The sequence below is a fragment of the Varroa destructor genome, unplaced genomic scaffold, assembly GCF_002443255.2.
Source record: "Varroa destructor unplaced genomic scaffold, Vdes_3.0 BEIS01000004.1, whole genome shotgun sequence".
In the NCBI taxonomy this organism is placed as follows: domain Eukaryota; kingdom Metazoa; phylum Arthropoda; class Arachnida; order Mesostigmata; family Varroidae; genus Varroa; species Varroa destructor.
Window position 1 is genome coordinate 40,110,860 of NW_019211457.1, and position 25,162 is coordinate 40,136,021.

The 25,162-nt window shown below is 39.4% G+C and overlaps 1 protein-coding gene and 1 long non-coding RNA gene across 10 annotated transcripts; one reads left to right on the plus strand and one right to left on the minus strand.

Annotated features, from left to right (window-relative positions):
* Positions 1-239: 239 nt before the first annotated feature.
* Positions 240-10,803, minus strand: LOC147756194 (uncharacterized). 3 transcript variants are annotated; one of them, XR_015326046.1, is made up of 3 exons: positions 10,631-10,803; positions 4,900-5,058; positions 240-1,844 (listed from the first exon to the last, which is right to left on the minus strand). It is a non-coding gene; the product is annotated as an uncharacterized LOC147756194 (long non-coding RNA). The 3 variants fall into 3 exon arrangements; XR_015326047.1 differs by lacking the exon at positions 10,631-10,803 and adding an exon at positions 5,351-5,909; XR_015326045.1 differs by lacking the exon at positions 10,631-10,803 and having other exon boundaries at positions 4,900-5,201.
* Positions 10,804-13,883: 3,080 nt separating this feature from the next.
* Positions 13,884-24,513, plus strand: LOC111250089 (unconventional myosin IC-like). 7 transcript variants are annotated; one of them, XM_086986515.1, is made up of 12 exons: positions 13,884-15,224; positions 15,635-15,701; positions 16,392-16,476; positions 16,967-17,417; positions 17,631-17,685; positions 19,733-19,834; positions 20,037-20,159; positions 21,295-21,420; positions 21,811-21,952; positions 22,320-22,850; positions 23,112-23,218; positions 24,307-24,513. In XM_086986515.1, exons 4-10 carry the CDS (start codon positions 17,284-17,286, stop codon positions 22,490-22,492), a joined length of 855 nt encoding a protein of 284 aa, XP_086842641.1. In that variant the 5' UTR covers positions 13,884-15,224; positions 15,635-15,701; positions 16,392-16,476; positions 16,967-17,283; the 3' UTR covers positions 22,493-22,850; positions 23,112-23,218; positions 24,307-24,513. The 7 variants fall into 7 exon arrangements, with proteins under 7 accessions (XP_086842641.1, XP_086842640.1, XP_086842643.1 ...); XM_086986514.1 differs by lacking the exon at positions 15,635-15,701 and having other exon boundaries at positions 13,884-14,644; XM_086986512.1 differs by lacking the exons at positions 15,635-15,701; positions 16,967-17,417 and having other exon boundaries at positions 13,885-14,644; positions 22,320-22,458; positions 22,777-22,850.
* The last annotated feature ends 649 nt before the right edge of the window (positions 24,514-25,162 follow it).

Here is a 25,162-nt window from a genome sequence, read left to right on the forward strand (position 1 = left end):
ATTGTAACGGATGTTGGGTTTACTTTACAAAGTCGACGGAAAATTTGTTTTATAAAGATTTGAGCTTTTTCTTTTGCGGGCGCTCTCTGCGCGTCTTCACGGTCCTTTCAAACCAACGCCGATATAATTAATCTACTCTGTTCTATAAAGGGTTTAGACGCTTACTTCTCGGTCTTTCTCTACCGTCCTCCTCCCGTTCCTTGGAGTCAATGGTGTAATAAGTCAAAAAAAAGTCAGAATGACGGATTAAATATGTTTATTGGTTTATTTTTATAAATCTACATACTTAAGTAGCACATGCAGAGAAGCTTGCGAAACAATGTCACTGACAAACAGATCTATATTACAAACCCGATGAACGGTTTTGAAGGAAAACCTACCGATAACCAATCTGGGCATATGAGTTGTAAGTGCTGAAAATATTTTGCTATAATGGAGAAAATCGTCATCCCTTGCATTCTATTACACACCTGAAAGAAACATTGTTGTAGAGAAAAAATAGATATTTTTTGCGAGATCACGCTTATTGAGACTTGATCCTTATGTGCCATGAAACGAAATCAAGCATAGGCATGTGTGGGGTGACTCGCGCAAAGGGACGTAAATCCGTTTACAGGGAACGTTCCAAAAAAATGGAAACTCGATTTTCACCCAGGTGAATGAATGCTTTCTGTACAAAGACTTTTTATCTAGCGTATAGGCCTTAGAAGAATTATCTCTGTCATTGTAAAGGAAAATAATTGTCTTTCGTTATTGACGAATCGGTTGGTTAATAGCGACTCGTCTTCCGGGGCCGCGAGTATTTTACGGAGTATTTTTTTGCCACGTTGGTTTGTCCCGATTTTTGCACTGTTAATAGCGCTGACGATTTATAGGCCTATTTTTTCAGTACTTCTAGTTGTTAAAAGGCCAAAATACGTCTTTTTAGCAGGCGCTTATTTCCGACATAAAAGTATCGTAGCTCAACATCGAGCGATGTTTTTCTAGGGACCTGGAAAATTCATTATCTTCTATTTCGTCAGTAGTATTTGACTGCGTTTTGTGTGTTGTTAAAAAATGGCCAAAGAGATGGTTAATTGAATTGTCTAACATGGCAAAGGGTAGCGACAGATGGATACAACGGTAGCTCACAGAGATACACATGAGTATACTCCTGTTGTAATACATAAACGTTGTAAATTGTCCCGGGAGCTTAGATTTTTGACACTGTCACTCCAAAGCAAAAATTGCACCAGGCTATAATACAGTAAACGTTTATAGTCGACGTGTGTTCAAGACAATACTGCATCTGCCCAAGAACGAGCCACCGGAATCGAACGGATATATACCAGATTCAATTACAGTTGATTGCGTTTCCTTCAATGGGCTCGACTCCAGCCATTGTTGGCGTTGTTGCTGGCCGTTCGACAATCGGCTAGATGATCGTTTTGATCTTTCTATTGGTCATTTAAGTCGTAAGCGGTATCGATAGGCAATTGAGGCGGGACCAAGTGTGTTTTCCCTGTGTAACGCACCTCGAAAAAAATACTCGCAACAAGCATCCGCCGTGAGACAGATAAATGTCTTTTCGCTGTGGGCTCGTGCATGCTTCTCCTTGTTGGGCTGCTGCTACCGCAACTTCAGCTGTCTCTGCTGTTGTGGTCTTGTTAAAATTGTTCCCCGTCCATGCGTTGCCATCAGTGCCGAGGGTCCGACGCAATCATCGGAAGTGAGAAAATTGCGCGTGCCTTGTCGTTTCACTGTCGGAGGGCAATTTCTGGTGAAGACAGACAGGCAATGGCTTGTCTGCTTGCGCACAACATAGCGAAAAATTGTTGTTGTTGTTGTTCTGGTAGCAAAAGTGACTATAGAGAATAAGAAGAACAGCAACAACGATAACAGGAAGGATGATGGGAATAAACAACAAAAAAAGCAATTAGCGTGCTTGACTTTAAGGACCTGGTCGGTTATTGTTCTTTCACAAGAACGCAAATATATTCGTCACCCTTAAGCACATGCCGTCGACATCTATTCTTATAGTACTATTTCTACATATTTGATGTTGCTACCTGACTGAGGCTAAGACAATACAAGTTGGCAAAAGAGTTAAACTTCGAGAGGAGTATGCTTAAATTGCTGCAGCTAAAATAGAACCTGAATTTACCTGCAAGGTTAGATCGCGAATGCATCTTCGAGAAAATCGTTTTCGTGTGCGCATGCGTGTATACTATATTTTTAGGATTCATGTGCTATATAGAGAGCGCTGACCCCATTATTAAGCTTCGTTTTTCTTGCACGGCATCTAGGAGTGCAAGGATTTTAGATCTTTTTTACTCTGATGGTTTGAAACTCCGCTGGGCTGGTTCATCAATGCAAGCACGTTTCTGTATGTATGGATACGTATACCTTTCGCTCAGCGTGGAACAACTAAACCACGAATAGCCAGTGACGTGATACTTTAAAAATTATGACGTACCGCATGTATATGCGCCGAAGCCTAAGCCAAGCTAAGGTTTATTTCTGTCACCGAATGGAACTGATCACCTTATTTCGCAGCAGAGGTTATTGCCTTGCGCGGTTTTTTTTCGAATATAGTGCAGGTTCGGTTTGAAAACTGAGCCGGTCTAGTTATAATTGACTTCAATTGCCTGCTTTTAGCTCATAGAGTTAATCAAACAATTAACGTTCGAAGAATCAATCATCTCGATTAATCACTGATCATTTGTAAGCATACAGCTTGTTACCCTGTTGCTGCCACTGCTCAATGTGTTCTGTCAATCTCTTTGATACTCTCGATAAAAATTGACTACAGAGCTTTCAGTAAACCATAAAGTTGTTTTTGTGTTTGCTTCGCTCTCCAGACGTTTCGATTTACAAAAGGTTCTAAGTAGAAGTTTGAGTACAGACGTTCTTCAATTTGCTACACGGTATATTGTGCTATGTATTTAGCATTTTGCTGACGGCTGCACGGCTATTGGGCCGTTAGTGTCCACTACAAAGGCCGCGTAGTACACGTTACACGTTTTTTTTCCACACTTTTATTGTGACGCGCAATCGACCTATTGCTATAATATTACATTGCATACTAAAACTTCAGTCTAGTAAAACTATTGCGACACATAAACTGGGAAGAAGATGGGAAGATAATATGGTTTAAGTTTATACGAAATATGTTTGTAGTTGAAAGCGTGCCATATCCAACAGTTAGTATATCTTTTAATTCAACATTCGTTGCAATTACTCGTTCTCAAGTAACGATCATTTTTTTTTTTAATGCAGCGCTCTTCCTGATTTCTTTGAACGGTGATACGGAGTTATAGGAAAACTTAGAATACCTTAATCCATTACCTCAGAGTATTTGCCTCTTAAAATGTAAACCTTATATTCTTGTGCTTATCGCCTAAGGAGACGCTAAGCATTCTCAATGCTCTCGAGTGCTACATCGTTTTTCATCATGCACAAAACCTACAGTTAAGGTGCGTATAGCTAGGTCTGTGTTAAGGACCTTAGCCATTGAGTAAGTTATAATTAGTGCGTAAATCTGTCTTGACAAATTGATTTGTAGATATTTCTAAGTATCTGGGAATATGAAATAGTAAATGGTTTAGGTCATTTACAGTATAAGCCACAATGAAGGCGCATATCTGCGTAATGGTAGCATTTCCAATGGTCGTACCGTGTGCGCACCGAAGTATTTTAGGATTTCACTTTAATGGGTGCATTGATACAGCCGTCCAGCCTAGGGAAGCTAAATTTAAAAAGGACAAGATGTTTTCATGTTTTGCAGTAATATGTCAGAAAGAAACTAGGCGGCTAGAGATAAATCAAGATGAGATAGTTGATTTTTCTAGGCACTTCTCGACGTACGCTGAATATAGGCGAGGAGGACTGGCAACTATTCTCTCTTAACAAGCATTATGACCGTCCATGTGCCAAAAATGTTACTCTGGTATCTGTTTAGCTTCGTTTTAGAAGGACAAGTACATAGTCGCACTACAGTCAAATGATGACAATCTCTCTGACGCCAGCCTGTAAAATATGAAATGTACAATATAAGATATTACAGAATCATTTAGTCAACGTCACGGGACTGGACGACGATGAACCCTGATAACTTATGGTGTTTCAACCACGGAGATCTTATCCTATCTATCTATCTATATATTCATAGTATCGAACCGACCGCCTCGTGTTAGACTTAGTGAAAGGAGGCATTTTGCACAGGATTATAGGGAAGCATTTTATTAAAGTTATCTCGCGTAACTTATTTGCTAATATTTTCAAGCGTAGCGTCCCTTCTTATAGACGGTGTAACTTAATTCCATACTTGGATGTACAGCTGTCCATTCTAGAAGTGGTGTAGAGATGGGTTTCTTAAACCTTTCGGGATTATATATATTGCCCAATTTGATTTTGGGTTAACTGGACGCATGTGTGTGACAATATGGTGTACCAGTTTTTTAAATTTTCATAGTTAGTAGCTTAACGTCATGTAATTTTCGCGATGAAGACAATGAGATAGAACTTAAAAGTATCCGTTGTTGTTTGTTCGACATTTAGCGAACATCACGTTGCATAGCATCTCTTAATTTATGGGCTGTCGCGCGGCTTATTGGTGATCCTAGGGAGAATGCTGCTGACTCAGCTGAATGATGCTAACAGCTTAATTCTATAGGCGATTTGATATGAGGCTAGGATACGACTATTAATATGCCCGGGGCTATAATCGAAGTCCACTTAAATCTAAGGCAGTAGGTACTGAGAGAAATATTTCTCACAAATGTGTGTTTATTTTATTTTATTTAAAAAATAGTGTAACTATAATGCTAATGCGTAAGCAAACTGTAAGCTGACTTCTTTCGAGACGTTTTAACGAATATATATATATATATATATTCGTTTACTAGCATACAAACTGACCTCTGAAAACGGGAGCGGCTGAAGTATTCCGTCGTCGATCTCGGCTAAACAGTGCAGGTAAATCAAGTTTCAGCCACGTTGCTTCAAGTCAAACGAGCCTAAACAGCTTGGTCCACCATGACAGGTCCTGGAAGCAACGCTAGACAGACGTACCGAACTCTGTCGTAGGGGAAGGGAACAAGCGAGACAAAGCGAAAACGTTTCTAGGTTAGGCGATTGACTTAATATGTTGTAAAAGGTCGTTCACTCAAGGATCTGCATTTTCGACTATTCATATAATGAACGACGTGATCTGGGTAGCCAATGCGCCTCTGTGAGTTCGTTGCCATGGTGACCAAAAATAACGACCATGCTGGCACACTGGATCAGATCTTAACCCTAGCAGAAATAGTTACTATATATTGATGATCAGAAAAATAAAGAATAAACGAAAAACAATGTTAATAGTTACTTTTTAGATTTCTATGCCGCATCTTGAGTTGTGTGTTCGTAAGTGTTGGACAAACCCGAGGCCCGTTCCAGTTAGACTTCGCATGAGAGCAAATTCTTGATTCTACATAATAGATGACTTCGAAACTTATCTATATAAAGATAATAATCGAAAGTGCGTCGAAAAATGAAATAAACTACTTAAATTATACATTATGAACTTAAAATGCTATATATGCACCAAGTATTATTATTATTATGTGTATTTTCTAAGACAAAAAGTGTTCATGTGGACACACCGTGTTGTCAAGCTGTTTGATACAAACGAGTCACGACGGCCAAGTCCCAATAACCCTAAAGTGATTTTTATGCTTCGTTCTCAGATATTTCATCGTCCTTCACAACGAATAGACAAATTTGAATCGCTAATGTGCGTCGCCTGGAGTGCGGTGCCGTAGTAACCGTAAACATGTGGCAATCGCTCGTTCATATTTCAGCTTTCGCAAATGCCGTTTGATGGGTCTGTTGGAAAAATTTCAGCTAAGTTCAGTGAAGCCCACTTCGGCTAGACTTTCTAGTGGGTCCCGCTCCTTAGTATTACACCGAATAGGTAATTTCGAACAAAAACTCGCACAGTAAAAATGGTCGGAAGCGTTAAAAATAACCAAAAAAAAAAAAAAAAAAAAAAAAAAAAAAACTAAAACCTAGTCCCGACTATGGAGCTAAAAATTTATGAAGATCGTTTTACGTTGCTCGACCAAAGCGGGGCGGATGCTGTCTACTATTAATCTAACAGACTACACGTCATTTCTGTGTACGTGAGTCACACGCACGTAACAAAATGATTAGTCATGGTAGTCTCGATTCAGTACGAAACCCTCGATTGACGTCAACGTCTTTGCTGTTTTGTTTCTATTATGGACGTCAGTTCATAACAACAATAACAACAGTACCGAACATCGGTTCCTACCGCGGTGTTCTTTATCAGTTGCTGTTCGTGTAGAAGGCACTGCAAGAACGACATGGCTCATCATCATACTATAATTAATAGGTATCGCTGAGTTGTTGATCGCAGTTACCCACTTAGGGAACGAAAACATTACCGGTAATGAACGCAAGCGAGCGCCTGCAATCGACCGGACCAAATTAAGGTTTCCATAATACATATAGCGATCCTGTTAAAGTGGTCTTTCTCCGTTTCGCTACGATATAACGCATGTTTTCTCCAGAGTTAAATGGGATTGATCTAGAATGAAGTAAGTCACACGTTTGCAGATTTGATCCCCAACACCCTGGGACGTTACTCGAATATCGTGCTATCGTTTTTTTTTTTATTATTTATTTATTATTATCTATTAATGGTATATGGATAAACGTTTGTTACTTTAAGATCTACATATGTATACATCTCGACCTCAGCTGCTAATCTTTTGATACCAATTAAGGTGTTTTGTTCTTGGTGTCAGCCACTATTTCTCGATTTAACTAGCTGGTACGTTTTGGTTGTTACCGCTGCCGACGTGTTTTGTCTTTAGCAGTAAACTCGTTACTTCGGTTAGTTGTTGTTCGTGTGAGGCTTCGCATATTAAATTATTCTCCCTTAGCCAATGCTCGACTTCTTCAGGACCTTCGACGTTGGAGTCTCTCAGCTTTGCTACTACCGAAGCCGTGAGGTGCGTACGCTGGAACTCATACGCATATAGTCACGCCCTCCTATTATTATTATTCTATTATTTAGTGAAGTGTCCTCTCACCCAGTTCATCATTCTCTAACGGAGGCAAAACTTCGTTAAGGCTGACAAATAACAGAGATCAACGGTCATTCACTTTGTTTTCGATTTTACAGGAGCGCTCCATTATTTATGAGCCGTTGCTTTCAAATGTGCCTCTGACCAAAATATATGAAATAGATCAGCGCGATGAGTGTTTACGTTAAAACCAGATCGGTGGGTGGACTGATCTGGCATACTACATTGCAAGATCAATCTCCATTGATTTTCGCACGGTAATCTCTACTAATTAACAACCTCTCATTGTTTATATGTGGTTGTGAGTCATGTTTTTTCTCTTTGACCTTTTTAATTGTAGCTTTGTTTACTTGTATTTACGGTTATTTACTATTTGTTTTTCGTCTACGAAACATTCACATCTTCATCGCAATCGTGGATCGTTTCCCAGAAGACTAACCAAATCACTTCTTGTGATGTTTGTCTTCTTCTGGATAGCCTTATTTAGTGCCTTGTTCTTACCTCATGCCTGCTTTAGCTTATTTAAATAAGGACTAACAACTCATTTTTTCCATTTACGCTACATATAGTTGCTCTGGTATAACTACTAATGACAATGTATTATATTGATGCCCAAGATAACAGAACAATGGCAATCGTCATCGTGGATTTTCGAAGACATAGCATCGTTTCGAGGCCACTCAGGGCTTCCACAGTTCGGAGCCTCTTGGCAATTTTTTTTATTACGCCCTGGTTTGATTATGGCCTTCCATTGTTAATTTAGAACAATACGAACGAATAATAGTGCTCAATTTCCCTACTTTAAGCACACCGTCCATGTTTTATTATAGTAGTCGCATTAACTAATATGTTTTACTGATTTAGCGACAACGGCTTTAAGGGAGCAATAGTTTCTTTGATTACCAGTAAGGTTCTTATTAATTGAGGTGTTTTTCCATACATGAGAAATAATGATTATTCGTTGGTAATATTGACAAAAGTTCCTTCTTCGCGCTCCGCAAAAATATAGTTACATCCTTTTCTAGACTATCGACACATTTATCTTTATATATTTTTTTCATTTTCTGTTTCCTTTTAGTAAATGCGTCTTTAATTGACTTCGTTTACCATGCGTTATTTTTACGCGTCTTCAAATTTATTTTTCGCTTCGTAAGCAGCAATGCTAGGATCATCTTCGCTAGATCTGCGGTTTGATTTAAAAAAAAAACTTGTTAAAAAAAAGAAATTTTAGAATTCCTAACTATTCGGACCTTCTAAAAGCATTCTGCATTTTCCTTTGACGCCATTCTAATATACGTCACAAACGCGTTTGCAGCGATCCTATTCTCGAAACTTACTCTGTCAAAAAAATACTGGCCATGATGTTGGCCAGAATCAATCTAAATCACATATTTTACGTAATAGAAGTCGTATCGGGTCGAAGTCGATGTCCTTTGAAAGCTGAGATGTGGCGGCAGCAGCAATATTAAAATTTTTAGAAATTCTCTATTAAAGCTTAGGATAAGGCGCCCTAAAGATAACTAAGGTTTTAGCAAACTATAGTAGGGCAAAAATTCTGCCCCGGCCCAGAAAAAAAAACTCTTGTTGTCCAAGATTGGAAGAAAAGACCCAAAGATAGTTGTGCCGCTTTTTGTTCTCGGAATTTCGATGTACAAGATGCTTCCCTAGCAGTCAATAAATTATGGAAAAAGTTGCTGAAATTATTATCAAGAGTTTAGCAAGGCCGACCTGTGAATAGTCATGGATTCAACAAAAATTAGACATTCACTGCCAAATAGTTTGAAAGCAAATAGGATTCAATATTTATGTGCCACATGAATGAAGACGAACAAAAGATGTATTCGATCGTATCTTAAAAACAATTTATCACGGGTAATGAAAAATGTATTACATGAGATAATTGTCTGCAAATAAAAAACGAAACCAAAAAAATATGTATACTTCGTGGTCAAAGGTAAAGCCAAAGACTGCCAACAAGATTATGACATATAAGCCAACAGAAAGACGTCGTTTTCCAGCATGGCGATGCCAGACCACCTACGTCTTACCTACTTGGCAAAAGTTGAGAGAACTTGGAATGGCAAGTGCAACAATCGGGGAAACCCGATTGTTGCACTATCAGATTGTCATCTGTTTCTTCTTCTTCTAATACTTCTTAGATACTTTCTTTTTAGAGAGCTTTTTAATAATATTGATTTAGTTCCAATGAGAGAATGCAAAGGTCACTTGTTTTCTTCATAATTTTTCGCCCGGAGATCGTGGGGGTTTTACAGTATGGCAAGAGGGTATTGCCAGTATTGCCGTAGAAACGGCAGAACGCCATCGGCGTACGCTTAGCTTAGTAGTACTATTTGAAACTATCAAAAATGTTTGCTTTAATTTTTCGATATGCAAATATAAGGTTTGTTTTTTACACAAAAATAGTGTATTTTCGAGACTCGAAACAATGATCCCCCTCCGATCTCTTTCAGCAAGCAACTTGGACGTCGAGGCTCGCCCGTCAAATATATAAATCTACTATCCGTTTCCTGCATTTCTCCGCTTTCCATTGTGATCAAGCTTCATGATTCATTTGCTTTCGTATCTAGGCTATTTCTTCCTTTGGTCCCATCGTATTGCTGACCGTCGGCTCCCCCTTCCATTCTACTCAATCCAATTCAGTGTTTACTACTCTATATCTATTCTATATCAAACAGATGCAGCCAGTGAAGTGATGCATACAAAGCAAACTTTGCTTTACTATTGGCGAAAAGGAAAAAAAAAAATATTTATCCATTGTGTTCTGGTTTATGGTGGAAATCGTGGATCGAACAGAACCCGGCTAGCCCTATTTCTTTATAACGCTTTTGGTTATTACTATGATCATTATTGTGTGAGCGAGTTCTCGGAATCGGTATAGTCTGAAGGACTTTCCCTACTGAAAGTTCTAACTGTAGTCCGATTAGTGTGAGTATCGTTATTCCTGGACCTCAGGCGGGCCCTTAATTTGAGATTCGTCTTGTTTGTAGTGTAACATGTTGCATCGGATTAAGGGCTCGACACAAAGCCTCTACTGGGTTCGAATAAGGCATTTAAAGGAAATCTGATGTTCAGCATCTGACCTTTTAGCTATTCGGTGAACTCCGTCATAATACGAGTATTTCAATGAACGAGCGCCGGGATGAACTGGGAACGTAATATAAATAAATGGCTATTGTTAAGGATGAGAGGACCTGAACATGGTCTCAAACTAGTCGACAAACAATGGAACACTTTCCATTGAAGATAGCATTGTCAGGGGTTGCTTCTTGCCTGGGGTCGGCTAATAGACCCATTCCTTTCAGTCAAGGTGCTTAAAATGAGCACAACTCCAAGCTCTGGGTAGAAATTTTCCCCCATAATATTCTAGCCGCCTAGACCGAGCCCGCATACGCAGTGGGTCGTTACCTATCCCACACAAGTATTGCTATTATCGGAATTAGTTAGGCGCCTTTTACGTTATATTAAATAAGGTAAATTTCTAAATATAAGCCAATTAGAATATTATTTCTAAAAAAAATCGCTTTAACACGTACCAAACGCAGTTGGGCGAGCAGAAAACACAGACCGTCTTTGGTATTCCTTCAGGTGCTCTAAGCATTGTGGTAATAAGTTCGGGCCGGCATCGCCAAAAAAGACTGGCCGGTAGCTACGAGAATACTATGAGACAAACCATGATAGTCAGGCGCCGGAATTTTCGATACCCTGCTTCAATATTCAGTTAATGTCTTTTTTCACCTTTTTCGATATATATATTCTGAAATTAGGTCCCCTTAATTATCACGTTACCGGTAGACACTTCTATCCGGAAGGAGCCTATGAACATCATAGGCCAGATGTCTATGACTGCATCCACTGCTTGGCTTCGCTACTTGCCTATCGCTATACCTGACTAACAGAAGGGATAACTCCAATTAGAATAAAATGTGTCAACTCGAAATGTCAGGAAAAAATACAAAAATTGAGTCGGCTAAACAGCCGTTAGCTGTCATTTTGATGTTAATTATATCCAGGCTAGTTCATGCGTTACTCAGGCGTCTGTGGGTAGAGGGATGTTCTTCCAGAGGAGTCCACTGTCGTTTTCGACTGATCACTTCGAACTGTCGTCGGCGCTTGAAAAATACATAATCTAATGTTAGGCGTCTAATAACAATGATCGTAAAGGTCATTGTTAAGTTTTATAGGGTCTCATAAATCATTGAGAGCGAGCTTAGCAAAGCTACTTCGTTACCTGATGAACTTAATTAAAATTGGTCAGCCAATAATACACTTGTAATGGTAAGGTTATTTCATAATTGCCTCCTTGCTTATTGATTATATAATTGCAGACCTATCTTAATTAAAAAAGAAATTTTTTTAAACACACACACATCGATATAGTACACAACGAGGGAAAAGGTAAGTTTCTCACGCCCCTTACTGATACCAATAGGAACTGATACTGTGGTTAAGTATAGGGTATTAGCTCGTTAGTGATTTAGGAGGCGGAAAACATCAATTATTCACAGTTGTGTATCACTTCAACATATAACAATCGTAACAAAAAGAAACATATAAAAAGTAATAATAATAATCGTAATTATTATTATTACCTAAAATTTAAGTAATCTTAAGCAGGTTAGTTAAACAGAATTTAAGCTATACTTCGGGCTAGCTTTGTAACACCGCTAAACCAACTGTAAAATGGGAGACACATACATTAAATAGAGACAAAAGTACGTTGTACATTGTATCCTCAAGGTCGATGCAATGTATATCCTAGTACTATCGTTATTAAATTTAAAAGTGCTACCTATAAGAACTTCCCTACGAGACGGAACACCAGTTGCCCTCAAGAAACATTCATTATGGGAACTTCGAGTACTTTTGTTCTGAAGAGTTTAACGACAGAACCACTAGGAAAAAATTTTTTACTCAATTTATTCGACTTGGTCAACGACTTCCGCTGCTGCTCATTCGGTGGTTGTTGTTGCAGGCGAAAAAATCTGGCATTAAGTTCTAGCGAGAAGTCTATCTTCAAATTTCATAAAAGGGAGAGAGGGGACAGGGGTTGGAATTTGCGTGACAGAAACAGCAAAGGGTGATCCATAGGAGTTAGCTAGTAAGACTATTATTGCATGTGAGTAGTGACCGGCTGAAGGACAAAAGCACACTTTCATCACTATTGACTCTACATGCACCTATATGGTATATTGTATGAAAAAGATAGTTCCTTTCCTAATAACTAAGAACGTATGGAACATGAACGAAAACAGAAAAGTAACGGCGGATAATGACTTCACCGATGGTAATCTTATCAAAACTCATTTGGAGATATAGGTGAACAAAGTGGAAGTATAATGAATTATAAATTGTGCCCCGAATTTTCTACAAGTATAGAAATTCAGAGATAACTATCTAGACAAAAATTATAACGGCACGAATTCTGATCAGGGTTGCTCTTTATGTTACGTCTCTGTTAGAAAATACAAAGAGTTGTGTAACTTCCACACTGTACGCGATACGATAACGATTAAGTTATGGGGGGATGGATTGGCCTCACGTCCATGAAATAGCTACCGCTGACGCCCTCTATATACTATTAGACAGAACATACTGTATTATGCACCTTCGATTTAGTCGTCGCCATAATGGTTTATAGGTTCGATTTCAATGGTCCATTTTCTCTATAATGCCCCCCCCCCCCTTCCTTCTCTATCCGTCTAATAAATTATAATGCCACGATTCGAACATTCATTAATCAGGCGAATTATCAGCATAAGTAATATAGAGCTTTCTATGAATGGGGTTCGTATAACTGCTATCCACCGACCCAAGCTGGTTCCATTTCGCCTATGTAAATCATCGTTTTAGAGAATTCTCACGAAATTAGATTCCTTTAAAAAAGTGTGGTATCGTATGAGTCATAGTCGAGTGTTTTTTTATTCTCTTATAATAGTAAATTCATTACAGTGTTAGTATGTTTTTATTTCTGTCCAAATAAACGAGACATTACTGTTTTTCCGCTGTTTTCTGCTACGTATGTATACAGTATGACTGCATATATCGATTCACTGCCACACTGCGTGACAGCCCTTTTTCAGATCCTCTGTATTTTTTACCTCCCTGTCTCGTATCCACACATTGAATTCAAAGGGCTTACGAGCTCTCTTCGTTTCACTACATCGGGGCCCCACTGGGCCCCTAACTCATCGACTTCTACAATACAGTTTCTACAGAAGATTCCGCGCGCCCGTTTGTGGACTCATTGTCTGTTGAAAACATTGTTTTACTTCTTATCCAAGATTCGTCAGCCGGGATAATCCGCGCCGATCGCTTCGAGTCAGTAGCTGCTCACGCGTTTGCTTTCGGAGCGTCCTATGGGCCCTGCCGAAACGCGACAATTTACGTGAATGTCGCGTTACACCGGCCGACGATGCGATCCGCACGTGCGTTTCCTATCGACTGTCTCTATCTATAGGTGTATTTCTTCTCGCGTTGGAACCAACGGCAGCAGCGAAGGCTGTCAGTACGACAACACTGCTAGGGATGATGGCTATGGGTCTAGTGGTGTGTTTCATACGGCTGACTTCGTCTTATGGTTCTCGCCCTGACGTGGTCATTACGATCGGGGACGTCAGGGGAGGAGAGTCCCATTGGCTTTGCCTTTTGGTACGGCAAGCGTACTTTCCTTGGTTTTACAGATCCTATACTTAGTTAATACACAGTGATAGGCGACCAGAACTGGAGAGAAGGCGGGATTCCTCTCTCTCTTATTCTGAGCTGTGAAAAAATTACCTTAGACAATTGGATAACAATAGTATGGTTGGTGGTACATGCCCGCTGGGTCTATCGTTTTTGAAAACCGATTTATTCATTGTTAGATACACGGTCGGGTAGTAGCAGTGTCGCTTTCCTTCCTTGTCAGCTAACAGGACAGTCTCTCCTAACTTGTGAATTGTTTACAGCTGGGTTTTCCGGCTTTGAACTGCTCGTTCCTGTTAAAAAGGATTACAACAACCTTTGAAAAGGATACACAACAGCCGAAATTCGACGTAGAACGCAGCTATCGCAATTCACGCGATCTGAAGTTTGATCGATACTTGTCCGTTTCTAGGTGCTACATAACTCGATTTTTTTACTCATTTTGTACGACGAACTGCTGTGAAAGGTTGTGCAAAGTAAAGCGAAAAGAGTACGATAAATATTGATATCTGAGGGATCTTTTCTACGTAAACGCCTGTGCCTACGCTGGAAGTTAACGGTGAACACATGGCGACTAAAGGATGGCAATAGTTCGCCTTTGAATGTAGATTACGGGCGAGCTACGAGTGTGAGCAGGTCAACACGTACTACCAGTTAACGATCGTTCTTGATCAGCTCTACGTATAAGATGTTTCCAGTAACCAGAAGTCAGACAGCTGCGGACTCCAAACCCCAAAAATGGATGCGGAGGTTTACGGAGCTACTACCTGAAAGAATACGCAGTATGTCGACGCCTGCCACGCTTATCCAATCACAGATTCAGGCCTATATTGCTCGGAAAAGGTACAAACATATGAAGAAAGCGGGTGAGTTGAAGCATCACTGCCTGATCACATCGCACAGTTACGGATAGACCTTGGATCACTAACATGAATCGTGGATCATTATCTAGATACGCTACACGCAACAAGTAACTAATGAAACGCGTTTTTGTGACTAAAATGAAAGAGCGGTTTGTCTTGGTCGAAAGCCAGTGCCCACTACGCAATCGAAGTAATAATATTACCATAACCAATTCCATTACGCGAGCACGTATTCTTTCCCATCGATTTTTGTTGGTGTCATCATTAAGCTACGAATTTTCACCATTTCAAACGATCCGGATTTGTCGATCTACAATTCGGTTCGGACCTTCACCGGCAAAATAAACAATTCAGCCAGTCAACGTGTGAACTAAAAGACACTCATCAGAAAAAAACACGCTAGAAAAATTAGGAAAGCAAACCGGGTATAGATTACTGAAGAGGGGAAAGAGCTGAGCTTGAGGCGCCCTAATGATGTGAACGTCTCTGGGTAAACTCATAGTCGGAAGGAATACGACTGGACGAGATAGACCTGAAAGCTCTACACGAAAGTTCCATTGTATCCAGATAATGCTGGAGAACCGTAAGCTGCGCACGTCCTCTTGTTACCCATATCTTAACCTGAATTGGCTATACACCTGAAACTAGGAAAGGCTCTTAATTAAATTGTTGTCTATAAGACTTGTAAAATGAAATCACTTTATTTCGAGGTCTTACTAGCCCAGCTAATCCTTTCTGGTATAGCTATTGAAATTTCAATACGAAACTCTCGCATGCTCTAAATTCTGGATCTGTAAGAAGGAATAGTCATTGTCGAATCAGATTTGCTGTACGTTCAATTTCGGTTTGAAATGTTAGTAGTGATAGGCTCCAGCGAAAAGGCAAAGACTTCAATTTTGATAGAAGAAACGTGGTACGTGGACATGGAATTTATCTGCTAAATATGACTGCTTGCGTTATTACCTTTGAATTTTTTCATCGTCTTCTAAAAAGCCCACGGGAACGTATTTGATCTTAGGGCAAATACATAATAGGATCGAAGGGAGCGATCTTCGACAAGGTATCGTTAGTTTCAGCTTGGCAGTAATACTTTTATAGCAACTATTATGTCTTGGTTAAGTGAGTCTGACGTTGTTTAATATAGCTTCGAAGTAATAACAGGGGCTAGTTATTATGATGATACTAAACTAATAGAGAAGACACAGCTGATGGGCGGTGCTTAAACATATTACCCTATCTGAAAATTTTTAAAAATGTACCTAATTTCGCAACCTACACATTCGAACAGTGATCAATCAAGTTGATCCTCTATTGATATGTTCATTTCTCAAGTAGATAATTATACGAATTTCAATAACTTGTTTAAGAATAGATGTGAACCCACAGACGTCAGCATTGTCTGAACGCTCAAAGGAAACGGGCGTGTAGCGTCATCTAGCATAACCGCTCGATGACGAAGACCACTTACTTTGTTCTCGGTAGTATTGTTTGGCTGAATCGTTTAGCTCATAAAATGCTAATGAAGGTCAAACATTAAACATTGGTACGCGCCTTGAGCTATGTTAGAAGATCCTCCTTTAATGGTCATCTAAGCAAAAAGTGTCTAGTATCAGCCTATTGTAGGGCAGAGCAACTGGAACAAGCGGGCTATTTAGTTCCAAAGAGCGGACATGCATTTACGTTTACAATCAATACCATTGCGTATCAAGTGGATTATCGCTAATTAGATTCTTACAATTTTTTCTCACAGCGATTCGGATTCAGTGTTCATGGAAGCGTCTTCAGGCTGAGCGAGAGCTCGAAAAGCGGAGAAAGGCAGCGGAGATTATTCGCAGGTACGCAAATGCAAGGTCAGCGATCCGAAATCGCATATCTATGATGACGCAATAGACACGTGTATCAAAAAGGGAGTTTAAATAATCGAGAAGAACAAAGATGTAGAAGAGGTCATACTTGTATATGCGCTGGGGCAAAAAAACCGGCTAGATATAAGAATCATTGTTCCCTATGCAGTTATCTGGATGCCTTTTCGAGGGTCCCCCAAAGGGGGTGGACTACAGTTAGCTATTGTCAGGACACATATATTATTATTATATTATGCACTATTATTATATATATAAAGGAGGTCATTATTTATATTACTCTATAATATAAATAACGACTTCCTTTAGAAGTGTTTTTTATTGTCCAAGAAAATTACAAGCTGTTTTCATGCTATCAGTATATCATACCAGATTCGAAATTATAGTTGAGGCACGAACAAATGTTTCAACTTTGGTGTATTAACAACAAACACTTTCGGGTCTTTGAAAACAATGGTTTTAGCTGGATAATCGCTATTCAAGGGAAGCAACATGATTCCAAGCGGAATTACTACCACAATTCCCGAAGCATGCTGAAGGATTAACACACAGTAAATCCGTTACCAATGATTTATTAACGGGCAAGGGGCTCTGGGATACGCCTCGTTAGAATCGCTTGCTTCAGTCAAGGTCCCCTGCACAAGGGCATTTCCGAAGTGCCATAGCCGGTGCTCGCACGAGTTGTTTCGACTCGAACCAGAAAAGAAAATTGCTATTTTGTGCGATGATTCCTGATGGAAGAATTTGTATTTACTTAAGGCTTATTTACTGACTCGTTACATGTGTCAGGTACCAGCCGTTGCACAAGTTCTACATTGTGAATTGTCTATTCGAAGGACGAGAGCATCTGCCACAATAGTACCTTTAATATACGACACAATGCTTTCAAAACACAAAAGGCTTCTATCTAGCAGGTATATTTTTAAAATCTATCTTTTTAGAAGCATTGATCATTTCTACGATTCCATTCGAAGTTGTACAACTTTTTACGCCTGCGTTATTGGATCGCGCTGCCTATTTTGAATCTGCGCTTGTCTTCTATTTATCTCGTATAAGTTACTACATTAAAATTATTGTAGTTGGGCATTTCAAGTAACGAAGTTACTTTATGTGTTCGCACGTTACAGTTTCATCAAAGGGTTCATCATGAGAAAAAATCCAGAAAGTGACGTGAACAGACAGGTACGTAATTAGGGCATACACTGTGATACACATTACTTAGCTCCAATAAGAAGTGTTCTTTGTGAAAAGCTAAATAAAGCATTTATTGGTATCCTCATTTTTCTATAGTTATTCTTTAAGTACACCTTCATTTTCACGTTATGCTTACTATTTTGCTTTCTCTCTCTTTTTTGTCTCTCTGTCTCACCTGCCTCGTGTTTAGATCGGCCATATGATTGCGCTGGCCCTGCGATGCTTTTTTCTAAAGTGATCCATGTCTATCGAGGTTATTTCTCGCATAGATCCTGCTGAAGTGAAAATGAGTGTTCTAAGTTATCATTTATATATAGTAACTACGTTTTCGTAACGAAGCTTAATATGCTTTTTATGGAGACAAAGCGCCCGAGGTGGCTCCTTACGACGAGTTGAAGTCGCAAATAGGAACAATAACGTTTCTCGTGCGTCAGAATTGTTGGAACTCTTTAGAGAAGCAAAAGGTAAAGTTGAAAATCTTATAGAAAAAATGCCGCATGTTCTACAATCTGCCCATTGGAGCGTCGTATTTTTTTGCAGCATTTATTGCGCGACGGAAACGGGTGGCTGCGTAATAGTAACATGATAATCCTTGCGTAGTTGTCATCCTATTAAACATTTCATACGATGTTCTGCTATTTCACTAAATCTACTATATATTTTTCTGCTATATTTTCAAATCTTTGATCGATTGAAAGTTGTCAGTTGACGGCTGTATCTTTAATCCATTGCTCAACAAATTCTGAGCCAAGTTGAAACTTACAGGACCAAGGCCTACTACTGAAACACGGGTTCCAGTCTTTAATTTCGGCAAAAATTGAGACATGTTGGGTTACTATACGCTACGTAGTAGGGCGTAGAAGTATTCTCAATGCATATACTATATGTTGAAATAAGAATATTTGGTGTCTTTTATAAGTAGCATCTATAAAAGCGGTGTCAAGATTTACTTATGCTATTTTTATTACCATGATTTTATTATAATAAGCATTTCACTGATAATTCCTGGACACGCTACGAAAGAAATAAAAAGCCTATGTTACCTAAAAAGGGTCGTACAGACTGTGTGGTGCTCTAAGGCCAATTTACCTTTTAGACAGTTATGGAAATGGCAGTCTTTTTTGCTAATTAGCATCTGTGTAATTCACCGAGCCTGTATGCACACATTAAACACGATCCGTTGTTGCCAACAGTAAAATATCTAGCTGCGATAGTTTTTTTTTTCTCACAAGCTTTCGGGCTAATGTGTGCCCGGTACAAGCTAAGGCCGCGATCAATCGCGGCTACACGCCCATCGAATCAACTAGCTTCCTTTGACTTTTGTCGTTGCATAGTGTTGCCAATGAGAAATATGCAAAACAGTATGGGAGTCTCTCTCTCTCTCTCTATATATATATATATATGTATGTACGGTTAATATGAGCGTTTCCATTTATGGCTGACCCGTGTGAAACTTTCAATCAAACCTCAAATTCCGTATTGAACCTTTACTTTATGAGTTCGATTTTATATTTACTCGCCTTTCTCATCTCTTCCTGACACTGCTTTAACTTATGTGATAAGTTGATTAACCGATTTATCCGTTAATGCTCTTTTACCCCACGGCCACGGTATGCCCGCTGCCTGCTTGAGGCATACTGCAGTGCATTTTAGCTATAAACATATCCTTCATCAAGGTGCTTTCGAGAATTACCAGTGTGCAGCTCCATATGAAATTTACCCCATAGGTGAACCAACGTACGAGTACAAATATCTATGACACGTCACCTATGCGCCCATGAGCTCGAACTGGAAAAGATTCTACAATACAAAATGGTGGCTTTTCTGTACCTAATTATGCGCACCTAAGCTAAAACGTGATGTTAGTATTTAGTTCATTTATACAGGTGCAGTGAGACAAGCGCCCTCTGGATTGGTACATCATTCATTGTCGGATCGGAAGAGGATTTTCCTCATTTCAACTAAATTAAATAATTATTCTCACTATTTATCTTATTAATGTTGATTAAATTCATGATTGATACGTGTTTTGCAGTTCTTAAGATTGATACGCGTGGAATATCTGCAGCGACTAGCAAGGAGCTTGCCCGAATCAGTCATGGACAAATCTTGGCCAGAAGCACCATCACTTTGCAAAGTAATCCTTTTTCCTTTGGCGAATTATCTTACAGAAATCCATTAGTCGAATATATGAGATACATGATTCAATAGGAGAGAACGTACCCTCGCCAAGCTAACATTTGTTGACTCTCTTATCACCTATATGAGCGTACAACCTAATAATTACTGCAGTTTACGTCGACAACACGACAAATACGGACTAAGTGCTCTATTTTCAGGAAGCATCTCAAATTTTACAGGCGCTGCACCGGCGCATCCTTGTAAGAAACTATTTCCTCAATATGAGTTCGGAGCGGAAGGAACAGCTCCGATGGAAGCTTGAGGCCAGCGAATTATTCAAGGTACCAGTACCATAAGCCACGTCCTTTAACCTAAACAAGATGACCCCGTCATAGTACGTTCCTTTTCATGACCAGCATCTCGTTTCCCGAGCGTTCTTTATACGCGCTCATTTTTGTATTGATATAACTGCCGCTTGGCGAACAAGCGTAAAGCGTTAACAATATAGGACGATCGGATCGCTTGTAAAACGGATCGGGTTACGGAAAAGAGTCAGTTAAGTATTCTGGCTTCGGGAAATGGTGCGTCGATAATTTAGTAAATGAGGGAAGTTATATACGACAAGAATATTTGATGTCTCATTTTGTAGATCTCTCTTAAACGCAAAATCACTCTTTTTATATCATTACTCTAGAATTAAAAAATTCTCTTGCCTTCTCTACGAGTCACGTGATCATCGAATATTGAAAACGACTCCTGAAGGGGCATAATTTCTGCAAAAAAACCGATACATTTCGATGAACTGAATAAAGGTGCTAAATAACTATTTGTAAACCCTAAAATGAAAGGAACAAATACTTGAAAAACCTTCAGGTCTCTTTTTGGACATTTCAAGAACACGCCAATCGAAACATACTACATAATTGTATCTTAAATATTTACTAGTAAAAATGTTCAAAATTAAAAAATCAGAGTCCCAAAAATTGGGCTAGAATATCGGGGCCGTAGTCCCTGATAGGGGTCGGCTTAGGGCCGACGTGATCCATGTCCGTCCCTAACAGAAACAGAGTTAATCGGTCAGCGTTGAAAAAAGAATCTTCCATAGCAGCGTTGTAAAAATGCAAAGCCAGCACAGGCGAGTGAGGCAGCTGTTCGATCAAAGCTGGCAAAGAGAGCGCTCTGCGACGTAGTTGTACTTCGATTATCACGCATTTGCGATACTGGCGACAAACGTGTTTTTTTTTTTGTAGACGCGTTAGTAAATACTTAATTTCATAATTTTGCTGCATTTCTATAAGAGGTTATGAATAAATGAAGCAATAGAACTATCGTTACTACTTTCGAGTAGCTTGCTCGTGTAAGTATCCAGTCAACTGAGTTGACGTCAAGAGCACATATTATTATCATTATCTAGAAAAAAAAAAATGTTGATATTCTATAAAGAAGTTTAACGCATACATTTAATGTGCTTTGTAGGGCAAAAAATCAAGTTACTCGAATGGTGTTGAGGTTCCATTCGTTACATCGCATCTGCCATCCAGTCTGAAGCAACAACTCGAGCTCTTTCAAAATGAGTATCTGGAAAATAGCGACGTCATATCGGTTTGTACTGCATAGACAGCGACTTGCAACAAGTTAGAAAATAACTTATGGCTTGTTTATCCAACCTGGACAATAGCTTGTCTGTCAGTTGCAATAACAGACTCTCGCAAGCCCTTCTAAAACATGTCTGCCAGATTCGTTTTCATTTAGATAAATTTTTCGAGTTTTACGTTCGGCTCTACTGCTATTAGGTGTATTTGCGTCCGGTTGAGCTTGCCAAACACCGTACCGTTGTCTTACCATTAAAATCGTCCTTATTTTACCTATGGAATCACGCAGAACGAATAGAAATCTTTTGCTAATACGAGGGCATCGTATGCTTAGCTGCTTTTCAAATTTCAACACTGTTAGCAGTGAACAGTAACGTGATTTTGTACTCGTCCTTCGCAGTACTCTTTGCCAGTGACGAAGTACGATCGACACGGCTACAGAGAACGACGATGGGTGCTGATACTTACGACAAAGTGCATCTACCTGGTTGACGCAAAGAACTTTAAAATTAAGCACACCCTGCACCTCAAGGCTCTGCCTGGTAACATCGTTTAGATTTACTGAGTCCGGGATTTCGGTTAACCAGCTGTTTTGTTTTTTTGAATAGGCAAATAATTTTTAAACATCATTTATTGGCGTAATAGTTGGCGAGAACTGGGACTTCTATACCAGACAAAGGGGTTGTTGACTACCTCGCGCTACGCAACGATGTTTGATTGAATGTTTCCATCGCATCGTAATGGATGTTCGTTCAAAAAAAGAAAACAGTGATAATTCATAATGGCATGCAAACAATTCATGACAAATTTGATGGCATTAAAGGAAACTTTTTAGGAATATGTCATATCGAAACGTAAGTAAGTAGTTAGTAGTAGTAAAGTTTACAATGTGTCTGCTCTTGGTTTCAGATGCTTGTAAGTTATCCGTCCGAACTAACTGCACCGGCTCTGGTTCAGGCTATCATCTTTGTGATGGGACCGAAACAATCCCATCTTGCTCCCATACAGTATATGGAACGCTTTATACTATCGTTGAACTTTACATAAAGTATATATATGTCTTTAAAGATTTCAAGCGTTGAAACGTAATTAACTCGTGCTCTAACTACAGATACTTCAGTTTAGTTGATCTACTTAGGGCAAGTCAAGTAACTATGTTGTGTCAATATTTAAACTTGCTAAGCCGAACTTACTTTTTACGTATCTGGGACGAGATTATTGTTGCTGATTAAATACAAATTAGACAGTTGGCACACAAAAGGAGTAATCGCAAACTTCCTCTATTCCTAACCTTTCGCACACCAGCTAAACTATTTGAACAGTTCCAACAGTATAACAACTTTTTTTTTCTTTTTTGTTATTTCAGGCATAAATGTAAGTTCACGTAGCGATGGATTGGTGGTTTTACAAGATCGCGGTGCGAATATTGACTTAAAAAAGGTTAGCACATGAAACACTGTTAAATTGATCAACTGAAGTGGATTCGCGACTAACTACACTTACTGAATATACTATAACATATAATTAGCATTCTTCGTCATGTATCGTTGGTGCGTATACTTTCTACGTAACTAATACCCTACACAGAACGCGTTTATTTTCATAAAAAATGTTTCTATCAATCAACTCGGGGACAAAATCTGTTATTGGTCGCGTGGAAAGACGGTGTCTCAACCTTAACTTTTGCGCAATTGTCTTCAGCAAGGCGATTTGATTCTGGACTTGGGTGGTTTCCTAATCGAGTGTCTATCGCTGACCTTTCTACTCACCGAAAACAGAACGTCCCTGAATATTATACAAAATGACACGTAAGTAAATACTGCTTTCTTTTAGCGTTCCGATGCTGTCGGCTACCCAATCTGCTTGACAAATAAATACAAATTATTATTATTGATGTTGCATTGACGTGTGCCGAATTTTATTAAAGGGCCTTAGCAGGACCATGTCGTGCGGTTGTTCCTAGAGCAGATTTTTTTGAGAAGAAAAATATTCCTGCGTTGAAGCGTTGCTATACGACGCACGTTATATAATTGTTGTGATATTTACGATGCGATGAAAATGGACGTATCTGCTTGTATTTGTAACGGCTTTCAGTTGTTGACAATTTTCGTAAAAAAAAAAACGAGGGAAATACAGTATCGGTTAGTAACGCTTTCATCGCTTTTCAAAAACATAACATAAGCGTTCATCTATTCCAGCGTTAACGTCACAGCACTGCCGTAGTCGATCGCTGAACTTTTTTCTTTTTTTCTGTCAAACTTATGCTGGAGCAATTCGGGCTTCTGCTTACCTATCGAGATGTATCGAAAACAGCATAGGTACATAAGATCACATCAATTGCGATAGCAGAAAAATAACGTAAACACCTGCCAGTTAACAACGATTTATCGAAACGCTTAGATTCTTATAGCGAATGGAAATCAAGATCGTTAGTGTGTATATCAGTGTTCCGGCATGTTGATACCCAACTCAGAACGACAGCGAAGGCCACCGGTAAACCTATCATATCAATATTCAGTACTATTACGGAGCTAAATGTTATCAATCTCCATAACAAGTTGTCGACTACGGTGGGTGACAGCTAATAAAACAAAACAAAAAAGCTTTATAATCACTTTCTGGTGAAATTAAGCCGTTTGGAGTAAACCTCTTAGTATTCGACCATATATTGATATCACATGTATTTGAAATATATGTTTCCGACAATCGTGAGGTGTTTCGCGACGCCTAGAAGCAACCGTATATTCCTGACAGAGCGGAAATCACGACAACGAGTTAATGGACGATTCACGGGGGATATTTGAACGATATTGCGAGCTTTGTACAAAGGGATCGTAATTTTTACATAGTTTGGTCGTACTATATATAACATCCGTTATTCTGAGATACCTTGCAGTATATATCATCACATAGGCGATGGCAAAGTTGGGACAATAGAGTTTCGACGCGGAGTTTGTCCCTGCATCACGCGAAGCGCAAGTCGGCGGGCTCTGCATGTACTTAGTTAAGCTGATACGAACTGACAATAACTTACATCAACCGATCACGGATTATAATATGTGAAAAGTACAATAATAAATAATAATTGTAGAAAACCTCAAAACATTTCATCCTTTCGCAACCTAGCGTCCATGGCAGCCGACAAGCAACACCATTTCACTACCGCTAGGCAAATTGACAACCCGCTGTCAAATGGGGCCACCCCCCGATTTATGTATTAGCACAAACACGCACCGTGTGCTTTTCTCCTCGTTAGGGCTTGCCTATGTTCGATAACGTCGCAAAGATACAGTACAAAACAGTCTGAGGGCCGAACCGACGGAATTGCCAAAATCCAAGCTTCATGAAAGATCCTCAGCTGTTAACCGTCGCTCGACTTTATGGCATTGGGAGCCATGTCATACGAAGCCCATGTCGTCGTAGCAATGTCGGACGAGCTCAATTCCCTCATCAGTTCTTCACACGTGAATTCTATACAATCGTTCTTGTCATCAAGCAAATAGCCGTTAGGACGTTTATTAAAGCTAATTAAGTGGAATGCCCTTTTCGTCAAGCCCTGTTCTATCCGCACCAAAAGGCTAATTTGATATTGACCGTTTGGCTTAGGTCGATTGTAGCAAAAGTAAACTCGCGCCTGAATAGACTGAATTCAAACTATCTTGTGTTGGCTAATCTCCTTTTAACGGCTTCAGGTACTCCTACTGTTTGTGGAAGTTCTCAGAATTATCTTTTTTTTTTTCACATCGTATCCA

Bases quoted from the DNA above. Each gene is read 5' to 3' on its own strand.
- LOC111250089 (XM_086986511.1), top strand. From the start codon at position 14,467: ATGTTTCCAGTAACCAGAAGTCAGACAGCTGCGGACTCCAAACCCCAA. The intron at 14,645-16,391 runs GTGAGTTGAAGC...TTTTTCTCACAG, and splicing joins CAAACATATGAAGAAAGCGG to CGATTCGGATTCAGTGTTCA. The intron at 17,686-19,732 runs GTACGTAATTAG...CGTGTTTTGCAG, and splicing joins AAAGTGACGTGAACAGACAG to TTCTTAAGATTGATACGCGT.